Source organism: Rhinolophus sinicus, linkage group LG07 (assembly GCF_036562045.2).
Source record: "Rhinolophus sinicus isolate RSC01 linkage group LG07, ASM3656204v1, whole genome shotgun sequence".
NCBI lineage: Eukaryota > Metazoa > Chordata > Mammalia > Chiroptera > Rhinolophidae > Rhinolophus > Rhinolophus sinicus.
The window spans coordinates 11,743,832-11,760,698 of NC_133757.1; the positions used below are offsets into that span (position 1 = coordinate 11,743,832).

Here is a 16,867-nt window from a genome sequence, read left to right on the forward strand (position 1 = left end):
GGGACCTCGGCACAGGCTCCTGAAAGCAGCCGATGGTCCATCCTCACCTGGGCTTTCCTTTTGGCTTCACAAGTCAGTGAGTGAGCCGGGAGCTCTGCAGCAATATTACCCTTGAGTGACAGGCCCTCGGCAATGTATAGTCTTCACTTTATCAGGAAAAACTAGGAACCACAACCCTTCCTGGGGAGAACTGTTGTGTGAACCAAAGAAATCTCCCAACAAAAGGAGAAACAGAATCTGGCCGTGCAACTGTCTGCTGCCTCAGTGGTCCTCACCCAGGGACACACGGTAGACTCACCGGGGACCTTTTTCAGTATCCAGGCACCCACCACCCACCCCTCACCTACCAAATCACAGCCCCTAGTGGTGGGATGGGATTTTTATGAAAACCAAAGGATAATATTTCTAACAGCGTGCCTTGACTTACTTAACAGAACCACAGTGGTGAGTGTTAGGAGTATTCCTTTATGCAGAACAAATTACTACTTAAAATGATCACCATCTATCTGTGAAAATGGGTTTCTACTTAGCAATATCTTTGTTTTTTATTCCTGAGCATATTGGTGTGCGAACCCCCTTTCTTTAAAAGGCCAGCTACACAAAAATTCTGTTCAACTAAGCCTGTCCTCCAGTGGGCCCAGGGGGTTTTGTCCATTTCCCACATTTTCAGGCCACCCGCCCCCCCTTGGCTGCTGGCTTCGGTGACAGGACGTTGTCCCTCTCTCCTCCCTTTCAGGGGACCTGTTTCAGAAGCCCGAGGTGTCCACCGTCAAGTTCCTCTTCCTGGTGGGCGGCTTTGCGGAGGCGCCCCTCCTCCAGCAGGCGGTGCAGGCTGCCTTTGGCGACAAGTGCCGCATCATCATCCCTCAGGACGTGGGCCTCACCATCCTCAAGGGCGCCGTCCTCTTCGGCCTGGACCCCGCCGTCATCAAAGTGCGCAGGTCCCCGCTCACCTACGGGGTGGGGGTGTTGAACCGCTACGTGGAGGGCAAGCATCCGCCTGAGAAGCTGCTGGTGAAGGATGGCACTCGCTGGTGCACCGATGTCTTTGACAAGTTCATCTCTGCCGACCAGTCCGTGGCCCTGGGTGAGCTGGTCAAGCGCAGCTACACCCCAGCCAAGCCCTCTCAGCTGGTCATTGTCATCAACATCTACAGCTCTGAGCACGACAACGTGAGCTTCATCACTGACCCCGGGGTGAAGAAGTGCGGCACGCTCCGCCTGGATCTCACGGGGACCAGCGGCACCTCTGTGCCCGCCCGGAGGGAGATCCAGACCCTCATGCAGTTCGGGGACACCGAGATCAAGGCCACTGCCGTCGACATAGCCACCTCAAGGAGTGTCAAGGTTGGGATCGACTTCTTAAATTACTAAGTGGACTTCCCTGACGCCTGCCCCCTTGGACTCAGCTCACCTGCATCTGCTGACCTCAACCCTGACTGTCCTTCCCCTGCCCTTGACCCTGCCATGACTCACCTGAATTTCAGCAGGGAAGATAGACCAGGGCTAGAATTAGGGAGTTTTGAGGGCACACTGGAGTCAGAAAAACTGTCGGGAAATGAAGATTGAGGTTTGGGAATAAGAAATTCAAGGATTTTAAAAGAGCAGCTGGCTTTCCTAGGTCCAAATGGTGAAACACCCACCCAGCAAGGGAATCTACATTTCCATAGTGATGGAGCGCGCTCTGAACACATCTCCGTCAGGTAGAACTTAAGATGCCCTCTTGCTGTCCTTCTACATTCGCAATACTTTGAGCCAGGAGGAAATTCTTCATCTCTTTGAGGCTTTTCTTTTTACATGTTTTTGGATGGCAATCGATATAAAATGCCAGCCATCTGCAGTTAATTTCTTTTCCTCGTCATGTGATTAAAAGTGGAGATTTAGTGGGAACTTGGAGCGTTTTTAGCTGGTGGGAGAAGACTGCCTACACTGAGCACTATTTTAGGTTGTCATGATTTAAATTCCAAATAGGCTCAGTGAATAACTGTGGCCTTGGCTAATCCTCTAGGATCTGTGTGAGTGGGAGGGCTGCCATCTCAGTTTTTCGGGAGGTAAAAACTCTCTTTGATGGACATGGATATTAAAGAGCTACTGATATATCCCAAATCATATGCTGTGTAATTTTTGACATCAGAATGCCAAATCCTGATTTCTGAATTCGTCAGTAATTCTGGTTCACCTTAGTAGGAACTGTGTGTGAGAAAATGAGGTTGCAGTTTGCCTTATTCACATGACCAAGCCCAGGAGTCTGCACTGGCCCCTCCCCTTGAAAAACATGCATGTTTTAAATGAACTCCTCCGCCCTGCTCACCCTCGTCCCCTTACAAGTTTCGGCCATTTAGTCCTACATTTTGAAGGGAAAACATGGGTGATCCATGGGCAGAGAAGCTGTTCTATAAAATGTTTCATTAAAGCTTTCAGTTTTTAAAGCCTGTCCAAAAGGAATTCGTAGCTCTCTACTTGGTCAATTAAGCCAGATTTTCAAAGCAGACCTGTGGCTCGCCCACAGGAGGGCCCTTGCTAAGACAGGTCCTGGATCCTGCCCGTTTTACGAACTGAAGTCAAGTCTTGGAGAAGAGGACCAGGATCTACAATGTGTAGTAAACAGCACAGGTGACCGTGGTTCAGCTGAAAGTCCTAGTTGAGGTTTTGTCTGAAGCTGAGAGCAGACCCGAGCTTGCGGCCTGTGGTCCTCCCGTTGGGCTCCCTTAGGGAGCCGGTTTACATGAAGAACGACGGTCGCACACTCACCCTCTTGTGAGTGGGGCTGGGGCCCCACCTGGCTTGGGGATGGCACTTTAAACCCTCACAGGAAAGCCACCCTAAGAAGAGGACTGACTGAGGAACCAACTGGTTGGGTCTGTGTTCTCGCCTTCCTTCCACACTTGCAAAGCCAGTTTTCTCCAACATACTGGAAACAACTGAGGAAAAAGAATCAAGAATCTGATTTACAGCCCGTCTGATCTGTTCAAAGCTGTCTTTTCCACCTGCTGGAGTTCATTCCAATTTTAAACCAGTGGAGGTCTGCATAATGAGCGAAGGGAGAATGAGCGAACTAACTCCGAGTGCAGGTTGGATTCACAAACCCCATTGTCACAGCCAATGTGCAGATTTTAAATAGCATTTCCAGTTTCGTTCTAACATGTCTGCTATTTCACCTCGCCTGCTGCCGAATTACCTACTAGAATGTGAAACACAACAACCTACAGACCTAGAGGACACTGGTCACATATAACTTAGTCACAGGATTTCTCATCCAGGCACAAAGGTGTGTTTGTTAGGGTTCTCTTGCTGCCTGCTCTGCTTCAAAGCTACACGTTCTGGGTCTTTCTTTGGTGTTGCCAGCCATACTCTCTCTACTAATAAGACTTCTCAATTTAGTTATAATATAATTTTATGTACATACAATATTAGAATATTGTACAGAATCTTTATTTCTACAATGTGCTTTTCTTGTTAAAAAAAATAGAAAGGAAAATGCTCTTTGAATTTTGTTGGTGACATAGCTGCCTTTAATTTTCCACGGTTTCCTTTCTTAACTGTGCTTACTAATCGATGTGTACCGACACTAAGCCATGGACTATATATACAAGACTGAGCAATAGACAGAGGTGCCTAAGGTCAGAATACTCTGAACACATAGACCACCTGGATCAGTGGCTTCATCAGACCTTTCTACACACACATCCTTCCCAAAGGTTCACAGTTTATATTTAAAGGAGCATAATAATGTATCGATTCTCCTGTCCAGTTGTTGAGAGCTGAATGTCCTGGTTCTGTAAGCATTGTGATTGTGCAGAAAAACCTACAAAAACTCTTTGCATCCCTGCAAGGTTGTCAGCCTTTCCTTGTGGGCAAAGCAGTCACTCTGAGGGCCAAGTGTGGTCCACCGTGTGTGATGTTTTCAGTATCCCAGGGTCAAAGGAGAGAATCAGATGGTGCACAGACCCAGCTTTTCTATTGGGTTAGGTGTAAGTGTGGGTAGTAAAAGTCAAGTCCTTCTTTTGGGGCTAATGTAAGGCCTTTCCCACCTTGCATTAAGAATGTCTCCTTGTCTACTATTTCTCTTAAAATGAGCTGGTTGAAATCTGTACTGTTCGCAAACAGATGATGGTGGGGGATGAGGGAGGGCGGTGGTAATTTTACTGGACTTTCTTCTAGCCCCAGAGATACAGCCCTAATAGTCGAACTCCTTTTAAAGAGATTTTGATGGATCCCCCAAATCCTTCCCTCCCTTCCTCCCCCACCCCCCGCTATGGAAATATTCTAGAATACGAGCACTGGATGAGTACACTTGGACACATTTTCTAATCTTAGAAAGTTCCTAAAAGGCCTGTTGTCTTGACATATTACTCAGTTGTCCCCAGCTTATTATCTGATGTTCATGTTTCTTGGAAGCAGAACTGTCAAAGGATTTCCTATGTAACTGCCCTTTCTGTGCATGGCAGACATTAATAAGGGCTGAATGCCGGCCCAGTTACAGACAGTCAAGAGATGGGAAAGAAGAGACATAAGCATTTGTGTAGAGTGAAGGCTAACACGAGTCCAGATTACAGATCCCGCCTTACCCCTAGAACGTTATTTAGATCAAGTTTAGCTTTTAGAGTCCAAGTCTGGTTAATTGCCAGGGTGGCAAAGAATCGCATGCACCAATATAAACAGGAGTCAAAATGCATTATTAGTCGATGATCGAACTTCACGTTGTAGAGATTAAATAGCTGTGATTAAGCTGCATATTTATGCTGGGAAATGGCTGAAATGGATGACTAGTATAAAAGTTCTTGGCCACAATGTCACACCTCTCATCTGCTTGGAATATGGAACTATATTCTAAAATGGGTCTTGTTCACGACAAGATAAATTCAGACTTCACAGAACTTTGCAGCAGTTCACAACTTGACAAGATTGTATCTGCAAATTCTGTCTTCACAGATGTCTAATAAAGTAAAACTCTGGATCTCATGTGGCCCAGATAGTTTTTTGGTTTTTTTTTCCACTCTGAATTTGTAAATGGAATTTTAGGTACTGGCATATCATTACTGACCTCCCCCTCCTCCCCATCTCAGGTGGAGATAGATTTTTCAGGTCCTTTCCTAGGTGTTGCAAGCTTCAGGAACTTTCATCCCAACAAGACCAGCCCCTTTGTTCTTTGGGAAGGAAAGTTTCATTGATGTTCTTGAGCCCCCTTTCCCTCGAAGCTGGATGCAAGTGGTCTAGCCAAAGGGAAGGCAGCTAAGCCTGGTGGGCCAGACAACTCCATTGCACCCAAATGAAGGTCATTTAAAAAAAAAAAAAAAAGCACCAGGCCTGGGACTGGCGCCTTGCCCTGGCATCTTAGCGGGCACACTAAGCTGGCTGCCTTTAGGTCTGGGTCACTCTCTAGAGTTGGCTCTAGAAGCTTCCAGATAGTGTGAGGTGGGGTCCTGGGACCCTGAGGGAGGTGTAAATGGGCTCTTCCTAAGTGGGTAGCTACATCGGCCTTCATCTGAAGTTCATTTCCCAGGAGAGCTGAGGTAGGGAATGCTGGGAGGTGCAGTTAACAAACAGCAGTCAGGCCTTCTCTCCTTCTCTGTACAGGGAGTGGCTGGGACTAAGTCTGTAAAGGCCACTCATTCCCTCTGGTTTCCATCCAATGAGAAGGCAGCTTAGGACCCCCTTGGACTCCATAAGATGAGGCTGGTTATAAAGGAGTATGGCTCCACTTCCCGGTATCACTTCCTTCATTTTGGTGCACTGCCGTTTTTTTCTGCCCTGTTACCTGTCCGGACCATCTGTAAATCCTCCTTAACTAAGGGCCGGAGTGGGAGAAGGCCAAGGGAAGCACCTGTATCTGCCCGCTCGCCTCTCCCAGGCTGCTGCCAGCACCCCGCTGGTCACTGACTTTTGGCCCCCGTCTGGGGACAAGGGAGGCAGGCCCCTTCTCGCCCACCCTCTTCCTCCCACCAGGGCTTCCGGTCCCCAACCCAGGCCGCCCCAGCGTCATCACTAAAAGGCGGCTTTGACCTAGACCCCTTCGCATGCCCCTCCTCCCAATTCCAAAACTTAAGAGGGCCCCAGCTGGGGGAGACCATGAATGGAGAACAGCTTTGGAAACCAAGTATTTGTTAGGCGACTCTTGAGAGGGGCGCAGGGGTAAGCCCCACCACATTCACTCGTGTTCGCCAACTCCCTGGCCGCGGGCCTCAGCTCAGGGTGGGGCGGCCGGATGGTGAGGGAGGGGGAGGGGCAGGCTGACAGCCGACCCCGCCCCCCTCCCACGCGGGATGAGCGCACAAAGGCCGGGAGGCGGGGAGGCCCGGCCTGAGCAAGGCGCCCCGCTGGGCGGCGATCCAGGCCAGCTCAGGTGAGCGACTAGGGAGAGAGTGGAGGTGGAGGGGGTGGAAGGCCGTATTCCCGCCCCTCCAGGTCCCGGCTCACCTTGTCTCCACGTCCCTCCCTTCTGCCTCCTCCAGGAGGGTCTCGGGGCGGGGTCCTCAGCTGCCCCGCCCCCATCATCTGCGCCCCGCACCGACCCCTCCTTAACGCCCTATTTTTGGCAACAAAATCCTGCCGCTCAGAGTTTAGAGGCGGTGGGTTCCTTCCTCCTTGGACGCAACAACACTCAAACAAGCTATTTAACCTCTCTATGCCCTTTCCCCCTCATCTGTAAAATGGGGACTCCAATAGGAACTAAGCCTTAGGATGGTTGCCAGGATTTAGTAAGAATGCAGTCCCACATTCAGCCTGTCCTGGTAGCAAGCTCTAAAAATGTTTGAACTGTTTTAAAAATGCCCATCATTGCTGACAAAACTTAATTATGGCCCTCTCCTCCCACTCCCTGAGGCCATTTGCCCTGGCAGGAGGGCATCACTTTTAAGAGATGAGCTGGCTTTGCAGAGTAGGACCTGGCAGCATCAACAGATGTGAGACGCTGGCGTGGCCCATGCAGGGGAACCATCCGGGAAAAGGGAATGGGTCTGGCTCTGGAGACAGCATCCTCATAAACTCCTGCGGCAGTGGTCCCCCCATCACCCTCTGCTCACCCGCGTTGGACTCCATGCCAGCCTTTTGGGACTTCTGACCCTTTCCATCCAGAATGTACTCTTAATTCTCTTTTATGGGGCTGTCCTGACCCTTGCAGGATGTTGAGAAGCATCATTGGCCTCTACTCACTGGATACCAGTGCCAGTGGCACCCATTCCTCAGTTGTAACAACCCAAAATGTTTTCAGACACTGCCAGATATCCTGGGGTGGGGTGGAGGGGTGGGGGGGCTGGTGGGCAGCAAAAATCACCACTGTGACCTGATTCCTCCTGGATAAAGAAAAGCTCTGGTTTAAGGATACCTCATCTCTCCCCTCCCCCAAGACTCATGAGTCTTATTTACATGGAAGCTCCTGGGTCTTGCTCATCTTTTTATTCCTAACCTCTGTATTTCTAACCTCTGTCACAGTTGGTGGTCATAGTGTGTACACAGTTCATGAGGGATGCAAGGAAGGATGGAAGGTTGGGGGTGGGGGTAGGAGGAGGCCCTCAGGGAAGGGCGAGGCTGGTGGGTGGTGATTTGTATACCTGTTACCTAAGTTCATGTAAGAGGTGCAAGCTGCTTGGTATCAGGTCATTGGTTTTATACCTGAAGCCAGCAACATCTCCTGGTTTTGTGTAAGATGGTGGCGCTGCGTCTCCATCCCAGCCCCTGACAAGGTCACTGCACTCCCAAGGGCACTAGCATACTCGAGGTGAGTTCTTGAGGCAGGGACATTTGATGGGACTGTTTCATTCCTGCTTCCCTTTTTTAGCAGAGAGCAAAATCATGGAGTCTTCTAAGACCTTCATGAGACAGCTGCCAGTCACACCAGGCTACAGTGGTAAGTGGTGACGTGCCCTGCAGACACGCCTGGCAGGAAAGCCATGGTCCCAGCCACTGTCCGTGCTTTGGCCCACTGTTAATGTCTGTGCTTTGGCCTACTGCTAGTGCCTGAGCCAGTACAGGCACTAACTTTTAAGAGCACCCCATTGCTGAAGATGGCTGATAACGATTCTGATAAATAGAGAGATATAACTTAGGTCAAATCTCCCAGGACATGGCCTGGTATGCAGAAAGCACTTAATGTCCATCAAATGCATTTGGACCAGGAGAGACACAATGAATGGGGATAGACACAACGAATAAGCTCAAAGCCGTGTCCTTCTCCCCGAGTTTGGCTTTCTCAAGCTGTGCAATAGAAATGTTCTTGTGGTTCCATCCCTTCTTGTGTTCCCATTCCTTCTTGTGTTCCCCCAACCGAGGGTGACAAACTGCGCTGGTTTACCTGGAATTAGCACTGAAAGTCCTGTGTCCCAGGAAATGCCTTTGTCCTTGGCACCTGGACAATTGGTCACCCAACTAAATGCTTCTGGGTTACTGAGAACTTATTAAGTCATATCCCTGTGACAAATCCAGTGATCCCTGTAGGCCCTCAGCCCTCACATACAGGTGATCTTAGGAGGAGAGATGCAGGGGGAATACCCCAAAGCTGCCCAGCCTCACACCCTGGTCCTGGTCCATTAAGAAAACACACTTTGGGCTCGAACAAACTGAGGTTCCAGTCTCTGCTCAGCCATTGTCTGTGTGATTGTAAGTAAGGTACTTACCTCTCTATGGTAAGTAAAAATTTCTATAGAATGGGTATATTAGTTTCCTAGGGCTGCAGCTTAAACCAACAGACACGTGTTCTGTTGCTCTCTCAGAGGCTCCTTCCTTGCCACTTCCAACTTCTGGTGGCCGTGGCGTTCCTTGGCTTGTGGCAGCATCACTGCCATCTCTGCTACCATCTTCATGTGCCCTTCTGCCCTGTTTCTCTGTGTCTGTGTGTCTCAAACCTCCCTCTCTTTTCGCTTTATAAAAACACCAGGCATTGGATTTAGGGCCACCCTCAATCCAGGATGATTGTATTTCTAGATCCTTAATTATATCTGCAAAGATCCTATTTCCAGGGAAGGTCACAGTCACAGAGGTCAGGGGTTAGAACTTGGACATACGTAGTTGGGGGACACAGTTCAACCAACTGCCTTGGGGTAATAATGGACTTATAAGATTGTTGTACAGGATTGATGGAGCCAGCATACATCACCTATTTAAAATATCTTGGTGCTCAGCAAGAGTCAATAAAGGTGGCTTGTATTCCTCTGTGTGTGCCTCTATACAATTATAAAATCTGTGCTGGTCAGAGTAGGCCCTGACGGAGGAGAAACCACTGTGGCAAGGCCCCTGGGTTTCTACGGTGGTCTCCCCCATGACATTAGGGTATCTTTTAATTGCCCAGGGATTGGGGAGATTTGATGGTGGGTGCAAGACTTTAAGTTCAGTCTCTTGTGATTAGAATCTTCCACAGGGGGCATCTGGCAGGGTGCAGGGGGTGTTGGTTGCTGCCTTCAACTCTGAAGCCAGGTTTTCCTTACCTAGGGACAAAGGCAAAAATGTTGGACTTCAGTCATGAGAGTTACTTATTTATTTATTTTACAGTTTCAAACCAAGTTCTTAACCAGTTTTCCCTCATTGTTCTTTTTTAAAAATGGTTTTATTGTGACAATATTGTAGTACATAGGATTCAGCGTCCAGTTTAAATAAATAGTCGTGTTTAACCATACTAATTGTAATGATTATATGTTATTTTGTGGGAAATGATGAAAAATTGTTCTAGGGGTGGGTCTTGCAGATAATGAATTTACCTTTTTATGTAATAGGTCTCTGCTTTTAATAAGCCTGCAATTTTCCGATGGTCCCAACAAGAAAGATCCCAAATTGCATTTGGGAAGTGTCAAGGAAAATAAGCTTTCTCTCTAAAAAGGCGAATAATTTCAATTACTCCTCAGACTATCATTTCAGCCCATTACATGCTTTCCCCGTTTGCCATTCAGGCTGACATCACGAGCTTTGCTATCACAGAATATTACTGTCGTCGCCTTTGTTGAAATGGGCCTTCCCTCCCCGGCGCCAAGGTCATTCGTTGTGGCCTTGGGAGGGCCCAGTCACAGTGGGAACAGCAGCACTGCTTGTATTAATGGCCTTTGGAAAAATGCAGCGTTGTTGGCCAAGGAAGAAATACCAAGTGGGGGGCTGAAAATCTGCGGCGTTTGGGCCGAGGTTCTGAATCCTTGCTGAAGGCTGTGGTTTCCGTGGGCTCTTGCAGGCTTCATCCCGTACCTCAGCTGCCAGGGTACCTCCAGCGAGGATGACATGTCCCAATGTCTGAAAACCTTTCAGGAGAAAACACAGCGATATAAAGACCAGCTGGAGGAATTTCACTGTTCGGTGGCTGCTGCCGAGAGACTGAAGCCTGTCAGCTCCGAGAAGGCTGTCCTGCGGGCCCTGCACGAGTACTACCAGCAGTACCACCCCTTGAGTCTGGGTATCAGCCCCCAGAAACCAGCCCCTTTCTGCCTCAGGCCCATGGGCAGGGCCTGGCAGGCCCACGGAGTTGCACATTCATCATAGAACTGAGCACAGTTCCAAATCCCCAGGTGGCAGTGAAAATGGAAAAGCTCAGTTTCTTCAAACGAGAAACAAACATTTCCAGGGGGAGAAGTACAGGTTAGGGGAGAGGGTGTTGGGAACGAAGAGCCCCTGGGCAAGTCTCACCATAAACATTCAGGCAGCTGCCGTCTCTGCTCTTTAGTTGCTTCCTTTATGTCAGGCACCATTATTTCATTAACCACTCACAACAATCCTGTGAGGTCAATGCTATCATTCCCATTTTAGAGATGGGGGAAGTGAGGCTTCAAGAGGTAGTGTCCCTTGTCCAAGGTCAGACCTGGGTTTGAACCCAGCTCTTCCAGGTACTAGCTGGGTGGAAGGGGTTTTGCACTGAATAACAACCACAAAAACAACTGATGATGTGATTATATAATGTTAATAATCACAACGGTGGTTTGCCCTGACCACTTTTCAGGTTTAAAGGCCTATAGGAAAAGTAATGGACTGATTGCCATTGTTATTATTCTTATAATTGTTTGGGGCCTTTTAAGAACATGTCTCTTGTGCTTTAAAATTTTCCAAGACATTACAAAGAACATCTGTCTAAGAGTTTGGGATTGAGCCCAGCTCGTTGCCTATTTGCTGTGTGACCTAGGGCTACTTGCTTCCTCTCTCTGGGCTCCAGTTACTTCATCCAGGGCAGGGCAGGATGGACTAGATACTATCTAAGGTGCCTTCCAGCTCCTAGGTTACGGGACTCAGAGACCTAATTAGATTCTTACAACAACTGGAGAAGGCATATGTAATCTTTCATCTCATGAATGTGAAATTGCCCAAGGTCAGCCAGCCAGCCAGCCAGAGTCACTCATGACCTGCAGGCAGGTTGCTGGTGCTGAGTCTGACCTGGATGTTTTTCGATTCCCTTGTAAAAACTGTTAAAGAGCCATGACTGAAGTTTTCAATCTGAGAAAGGAGCAGGATCTGTTTAAGAGCGAGGACTTGGGAATCAGACGGATGTGGGTTTGAATCTCGATGCTACCACTTCCTTGCTATGTGACCTTGGCCAAGTCTTAACCTCCTTGAGTTCTCTCAGTCTCCTCCATAAAGCGGAGGTGATAAAGGCACCAACTTCTTACGGGTTGCGAGAGAATAAAATGAGAGGCTATATGTCAAGCCCCTACCACGGTGCCTGGCATGAGAATCAACCAGCCTGAGGGTATCTGGAGACCTAGGCATTCACCATGTTCACTGTTGGGGCGGCAGCTACCTTGGGAGCACCGCCCCTGGTGTGGCTTCTCAAATCCCTCAGGAAGCATGGTGTTTCTTTACAGAATGCAAATACATCAAGAAGCCCCTCCAGGAGCCCCCGATCCCTGGCTGGGCAGGCTACCTTCCGAGAGCCAGGGTCACGGAGTTAGGCTGTGCCACACGGTACACTGTCATGGCCAGGAACTGCTACAGGGACTTCCTGGACATCGTGGAGCAGGCAAAGAGAGCGCACCTGAAGCCGTATGAGGAGTAAGTCTGGCCCGGGCGTAACCACAGGTAATGAGGGAAAGCGCAGATTTTGGGCCACCGGTACCCAGCCCAGCACTGGGACTATTTTTGTGTCTGATTTGTTTTACATGGGGCCTTGTTTGTAGTTGCAGGGCCTTCCACATCCACAGCCACTCTCCGTTCCCCACCCATGCCCAGCATTCTCTGGAAGTCCTGCTTTGCAGGGAGAGGCTGGGAGTAAAAACCAATAGGGCCGCCCATCCTGGCAGCAACCTAAGGCCTGAGGGAGGGAGAGAGTAGGGCACTGCCTAGGGTGGCTTTTGTGGCCTCAGTTTTCCCTTCTGTAAAGTGGAGATGATGAGAAATAAACGTCCCGTGCTCATACAGAACCTGCACAGGTTATTATTATTTTTATTATCAATAAAAGGAATGACTTTTGTTCTTACTTCAGAATATATGGAGTTAGGTCTACGCCACCTCCTTCTCCTCCAATGGTTTTGCAGCATGAAGAGCTGCTGCCAAAGTGTCTGAACTGCTCTAATCCAGGTAAGGGAGGGCTCTTCCTTCCCTTTCTACTATTTGTAAAGAGGGGATGAAATGTTTGCAGTGGCCTCTCTGCTTAGCTGGGCCACCTGCCTGCAACTCGTGGGGATGGTTTCTCTTCCAGGTGGTAGCTGTCCTGCCCTCAGAAGACCCCTGACAGAGGACCCTGGACCTCCGGGGATGTGTGGCTGTACTCAGAGGCCAAGTATGTCATGTAATGGGAAGATTTATCTGGAGCCACTGTCCTCAGCCAAGGCTAGAAGTGGAGAGCCTCCCAAGGAGAGGTGAACTTTCGGAGGGGCTCAAAAGCTCGCCATTCTCACATGAGAATCCACCCCTCACCCGCACCCCAAAGGCACTAGTGACATGTCATAAGAATCCTTTTAATTGTCGCCAGCACCCTGACTGGTTGGCAACAACATGTCATTAATGATAAAGACCTTTTATTGTCTTGTGGGAAGAAAGAGAATTTGTCTCAGCATGCTAAAGGCTTCTGTGGGGTTTTTCCCAGGTTATGTTGACCTTGAGAAGAGTCAGGGTGGAGCCCATTTCTTCCTAAACCTGAGGTAAGGTTGTGCAGCTGGACCAGGTTCTTCCTGAAGCCATAGCCCAGCTCTCTAATGCATCCGCCCGTCAGTCATCCTGGGTCCTGACACAGCGTTCCCAACACTGGCCCAGGCGCCATGCCCAGTAGTTTTTAAAGAACCCAGTCCCCAGGAAAGCCCAGCAGCTGGCAGACAGCTATGTTAGTTTCCTAGGGTTGCTGTAACAGAGTACCACCAACTGGGTGGAGTAAGACAACGGGAATTTATTGTCTCACAATTCTGGAGGCTACAAGTCCAAAATCAAGGCATTAGCAGAGCCATCTCCTGAAACTTTAGGGAAGAATCCTCCCTTGCCTCTTCCCAGCTCCTGGTGGTTTGTTGGTCACCCTGGGTGTTTCTTGGTGCAGGACTCCAGTCTATCTTCATCATCACATGGCATCCCTCTTGTGGGGACAGAGCCAGGAGTGCAGTTTCCAGGCTCTCGGCCTCACGTGGAAAGGTGCTGGCTCTGTTAGTAAATGGCCATCAACTGTGATTGGATGGCCATCCGCTGTGGCTAGTTGGCCGTCAGCTGTTACCGGTTAGCCATTAGCCACTAATATAACTGCCATGGCTACGCTAGCAAGTGCGCAGATTGTGGATTGTGGATTGCAGAGAGGCGGGTTGCAGGTAGCAAGTGAAGTTGGTCAGCAGAGAAGCAGACAGCAGGCTGCGAATCGTGTGGCTCCTGCTTCCTGTGTCTCCAACCCAGCCGCCAGCGAGAATATAGTGGTATGACTCCCCTATCTATGGCTCCGTGGGTGTTCCTTTTTGACCTCACCATGTCCTGCATTCTTGTGTGGGGAGCAGAACCAGAGACCCCATATGACACCCTGCTTGACACCTCTGTGTCTCTGTGGGGACAGAGTCCCAGAGAGCAGTTTCCAAGCTCTTGGCCTCACGTAGAAAGGTGCTGGCTTGGGTAGTAGATGGCCATCAGCTGTAACCAGTTGGCCAACTGGTCACCTAGATAACTGCCATGACTGAGTTGGTTGGTTGGTTGGCAGGCAGAGAAGTGGACGGTGGATTGCGGATCGTGTGGATCCTACTTCAGGTGTCTCGCCTGGCCGCCAGCGAGACGGGGGTGCAGGAAGACCGCTTGTTGGGGTGCTGGCGGATGTTTGCTCTGTGTGTCTCCAACCCAGCCGCCGGCGAGAGTGTAATGGTGTGACTCCCCTATCTATGGCTCCGTTGGTGTTCCTTTTCGGCCTCGCCATATCCTGCGTTCTTATGTGGGGAGTGGGACCAGAGACCCCACATGACACCCCACGTGACAGTCTCTGATGTCACATGGCTGTCTTTTTAACCAGCATGGGCCAGGGAGCTGTGTCCTACACAACTAGACTGAGAAACAACGGCTTGAACCAGAGTGGGTGGGGGGAGGCGGAAGAAAGGGGGGAAAAAAATAATGTGATAGAAGAATGCTGTTGTGGAAAAATATTCATGATATAGTACATGAAAAAAGCAGGTTGTAATAACAGCAAACCCATATGTACATACACACGTGCGCGCACAGTTTTTTGTTTTTTAAAAAAGGAGGTGGGTAGAGGGAGCTAACCCGTAATGCTAACAGTGATGCATTTGGTGATGGTGTTACTGGTCATTTTTATTTTCATTTTTGTGTGTTCTTCAGTTTTCCACAGCTAACAGGTATTGTTTTCATAATCAGGAAGAGATATTATTTTAAGGATCTTTATTTGAATTGATTAAAAGATATTTTAACCTTTTAGAGAGTGTCTGTTTAAAGAAAAAAAGGCACACTTCCATAGAAGGTAGCTGGCATTTCCTTCAAAGGGCTGGGGCAAAGCTCAGTGAATTGTCAGAATTTCTTCCAGCTTCTTTAAAACCCTGGGAGAGCGACCCCACAGTCCCAGAAAGGAAACCAGGAGCTAGTCAGAGCCCTCACTGCTTGGGCCGGAGTGGCCCCACCTGCTGTATCACTGCTGGCCCCTCAGAAATGAACCACACAGGTATATCTGGCTGGTCCCCTGCCCAAACCACAGCGTTTGCAGATAGCTGCTCGCAGCTCAAGGTTGTTAAGGGCTTTTCCCATGAAATTAAGGGATGCCAGGACTGAAACGGTTTCTTGCAATTGCCCTCATCTTGACCTCATCCATGGGATCATATCATGCATCAAAATTTTTAAGTCACTGATGAATTCATTTGGCAGCAAGCTTTAAACAACGGCTTGCGCTGTAAAGCAAAAACAAAAACCAACCACCCAATGACAGAGTAACAAAAATGAATACAGGCGATTTAAAAAATTGCTCAGCAGTATCTAATTCTTCTACAACTTCAAGGTGAAGATCACCACGTTCAATATGTAAATCTGTAACTTCTTTTGTTGAAACAGTTCCGCGTCGCAATTCTTTTCCTTAATCTCTATCCTTTTTGTTTCTCCCTAGCCTATAATTTCTAGAGTGTCTGTCGGGCAAGGTAGAGAGGTGATTTTACTGCACCGCAAATTATCATTATTAGCACAAACTGCATCCTTAATGAGCTCATTCTTGCCACTAAAAACAATTCCATTACCTGATAAGACAAAAATTCCCTGGGACTGGAAGGGGTGAAGAATCGGAGGGCGCAGATTTGTATGTTTTCTCATGATAACAGGGCCTTTTGTCTGGATAGTTTGACTTCCATGACAATTAGTGTTCGTTTGGGGTCACTTCTTTCTCTTTCTGTGCAGAAAATGGACAGTTCCCCCAGGTCGGTCATGGGGTGGGGATGCATGGGTTCTCTGTCCTCACTCCCCAACCCGCAGAGTGGTGACCCACTGCCTTGAAACAGGATCTCAGTCCTGGCTGTAACTTTGCAGCGGCACCAGTTGTGATGCGTGTGGCAAGGAATCAGACTCCTAGAGTTGGATCTCGAATCCGCTTTTGTCTGGCTGTGTGGCTCCACGCTTTCTTCCCTTTCTCTGAGACTCTAATTCTTAGTTTGTTAAAAGCAGGTAACAAAAATGTCTACCCAGTAGTGTGGTCGGAAGATCAGGAGATGAGGCAGGCAAATTTTAGCCAACACAAGCTCAGTAAATATTGCTATTATCAACTACCATTGGGGTCAAGTGACCCAGGACCATTGCTATAACTGATTAGGTTGGGGGTCTATCAACAGACGAGGGTGAAGAAGCCATGGCTCCTGGCCCCTGATGAAAATGCTCTTTTCACGGCTGCACTTTTCTTCCAAGGCGTCCACCCTGTGAGGCAGGCAGGACAGGTAGCAAATACTAGTATAAACAGCAGCTGCTAATGACCTTTGCTAGTGTCAGGCTCTCACCTAAGCCCTTCACATGGAATAGCTTTATTTAATATAAATAACTGCCTTTTACAGATGAGGAAACCGAGGCACACAGTGGTCAAATAAGTTGCTCAGGGTCACACAGGCAGGAAGTGGCAGAGCCAGGGTTTGAACCCAGTCTGAGGCCAGAGTTTGCACATTTAACCTTCATACCACACTGCTATGACCTGTGAGCCACCTCTGTGGCCATTGTCACAGGAACACAAACCACTTCAAAATGAGTCATGGTTTCCACATAAGATCAATTCAGAAAAAGAAAAGAGATGAGAGAATAAGTAAGAAACACAAAAGTATACTGAATGTGACAGAGCCAGTATAATGGGATTAAGGTGTTGCGAGCTGGGCTTTGGGGGTCCTCACATGGGTTTGTGCCACGTAACTGCTGAGTGATCGTGAGTGTGAAACTTAACTGCTCTGAGCCTAAGTCTTCTGTTATAAAATGATAATACTTTCCTCATGAGGTTGTTTAAATGGGATAACACAAAGGGTTTGGCCTAGCATTTGGCTAA

General features: G+C 48.7%; 2 protein-coding genes across 7 annotated transcripts in view; both read left to right on the plus strand.

The window, feature by feature from the left end:
- The window catches only part of HSPA12A (heat shock protein family A (Hsp70) member 12A), a 143,736-nt gene extending 138,774 nt beyond the window's left edge, over window positions 1-4,962 (plus strand). For all 6 annotated transcript variants that reach the window (XM_019725245.2, XM_074338990.1, XM_019725244.2 and 3 more), the window contains one exon: window positions 737-4,962. In XM_019725245.2, coding sequence (XP_019580804.2) covers window positions 737-1,374 — 638 coding nt within the window. In that variant the 3' untranslated portion in view covers window positions 1,375-4,962. The remainder of the gene's footprint in view (window positions 1-736) is intronic.
- A 114-nt stretch (window positions 4,963-5,076) lies between these two features.
- SPMIP5 (sperm microtubule inner protein 5) lies at window positions 5,077-14,785 on the plus strand. The gene is made up of 5 exons (XM_019725242.2): window positions 5,077-7,846; window positions 10,151-10,369; window positions 11,766-11,952; window positions 12,383-12,477; window positions 12,599-14,785. Exons 1-5 carry the CDS (start codon window positions 7,744-7,746, stop codon window positions 12,760-12,762), a joined length of 768 nt encoding a protein of 255 aa, XP_019580801.2. The 5' UTR covers window positions 5,077-7,743; the 3' UTR covers window positions 12,763-14,785.
- Window positions 14,786-16,867: the final 2,082 nt, after the last annotated feature.

What these genes read in the sequence shown, in the direction of transcription:
- SPMIP5 (XM_019725242.2), top strand. Translation starts at nt 7,744, where the DNA reads ATGGGACTGTTTCATTCCTGCTTCCCTTTTTTAGCAGAGAGCAAAATC. An exon ending in GTACCACCCCTTGAGTCTGG is followed by an intron (nt 10,370 to 11,765) that starts GTATCAGCCCCC and finishes GTTTCTTTACAG; the next exon opens with AATGCAAATACATCAAGAAG. An exon ending in CACCTGAAGCCGTATGAGGA is followed by an intron (nt 11,953 to 12,382) that starts GTAAGTCTGGCC and finishes TTCTTACTTCAG; the next exon opens with AATATATGGAGTTAGGTCTA.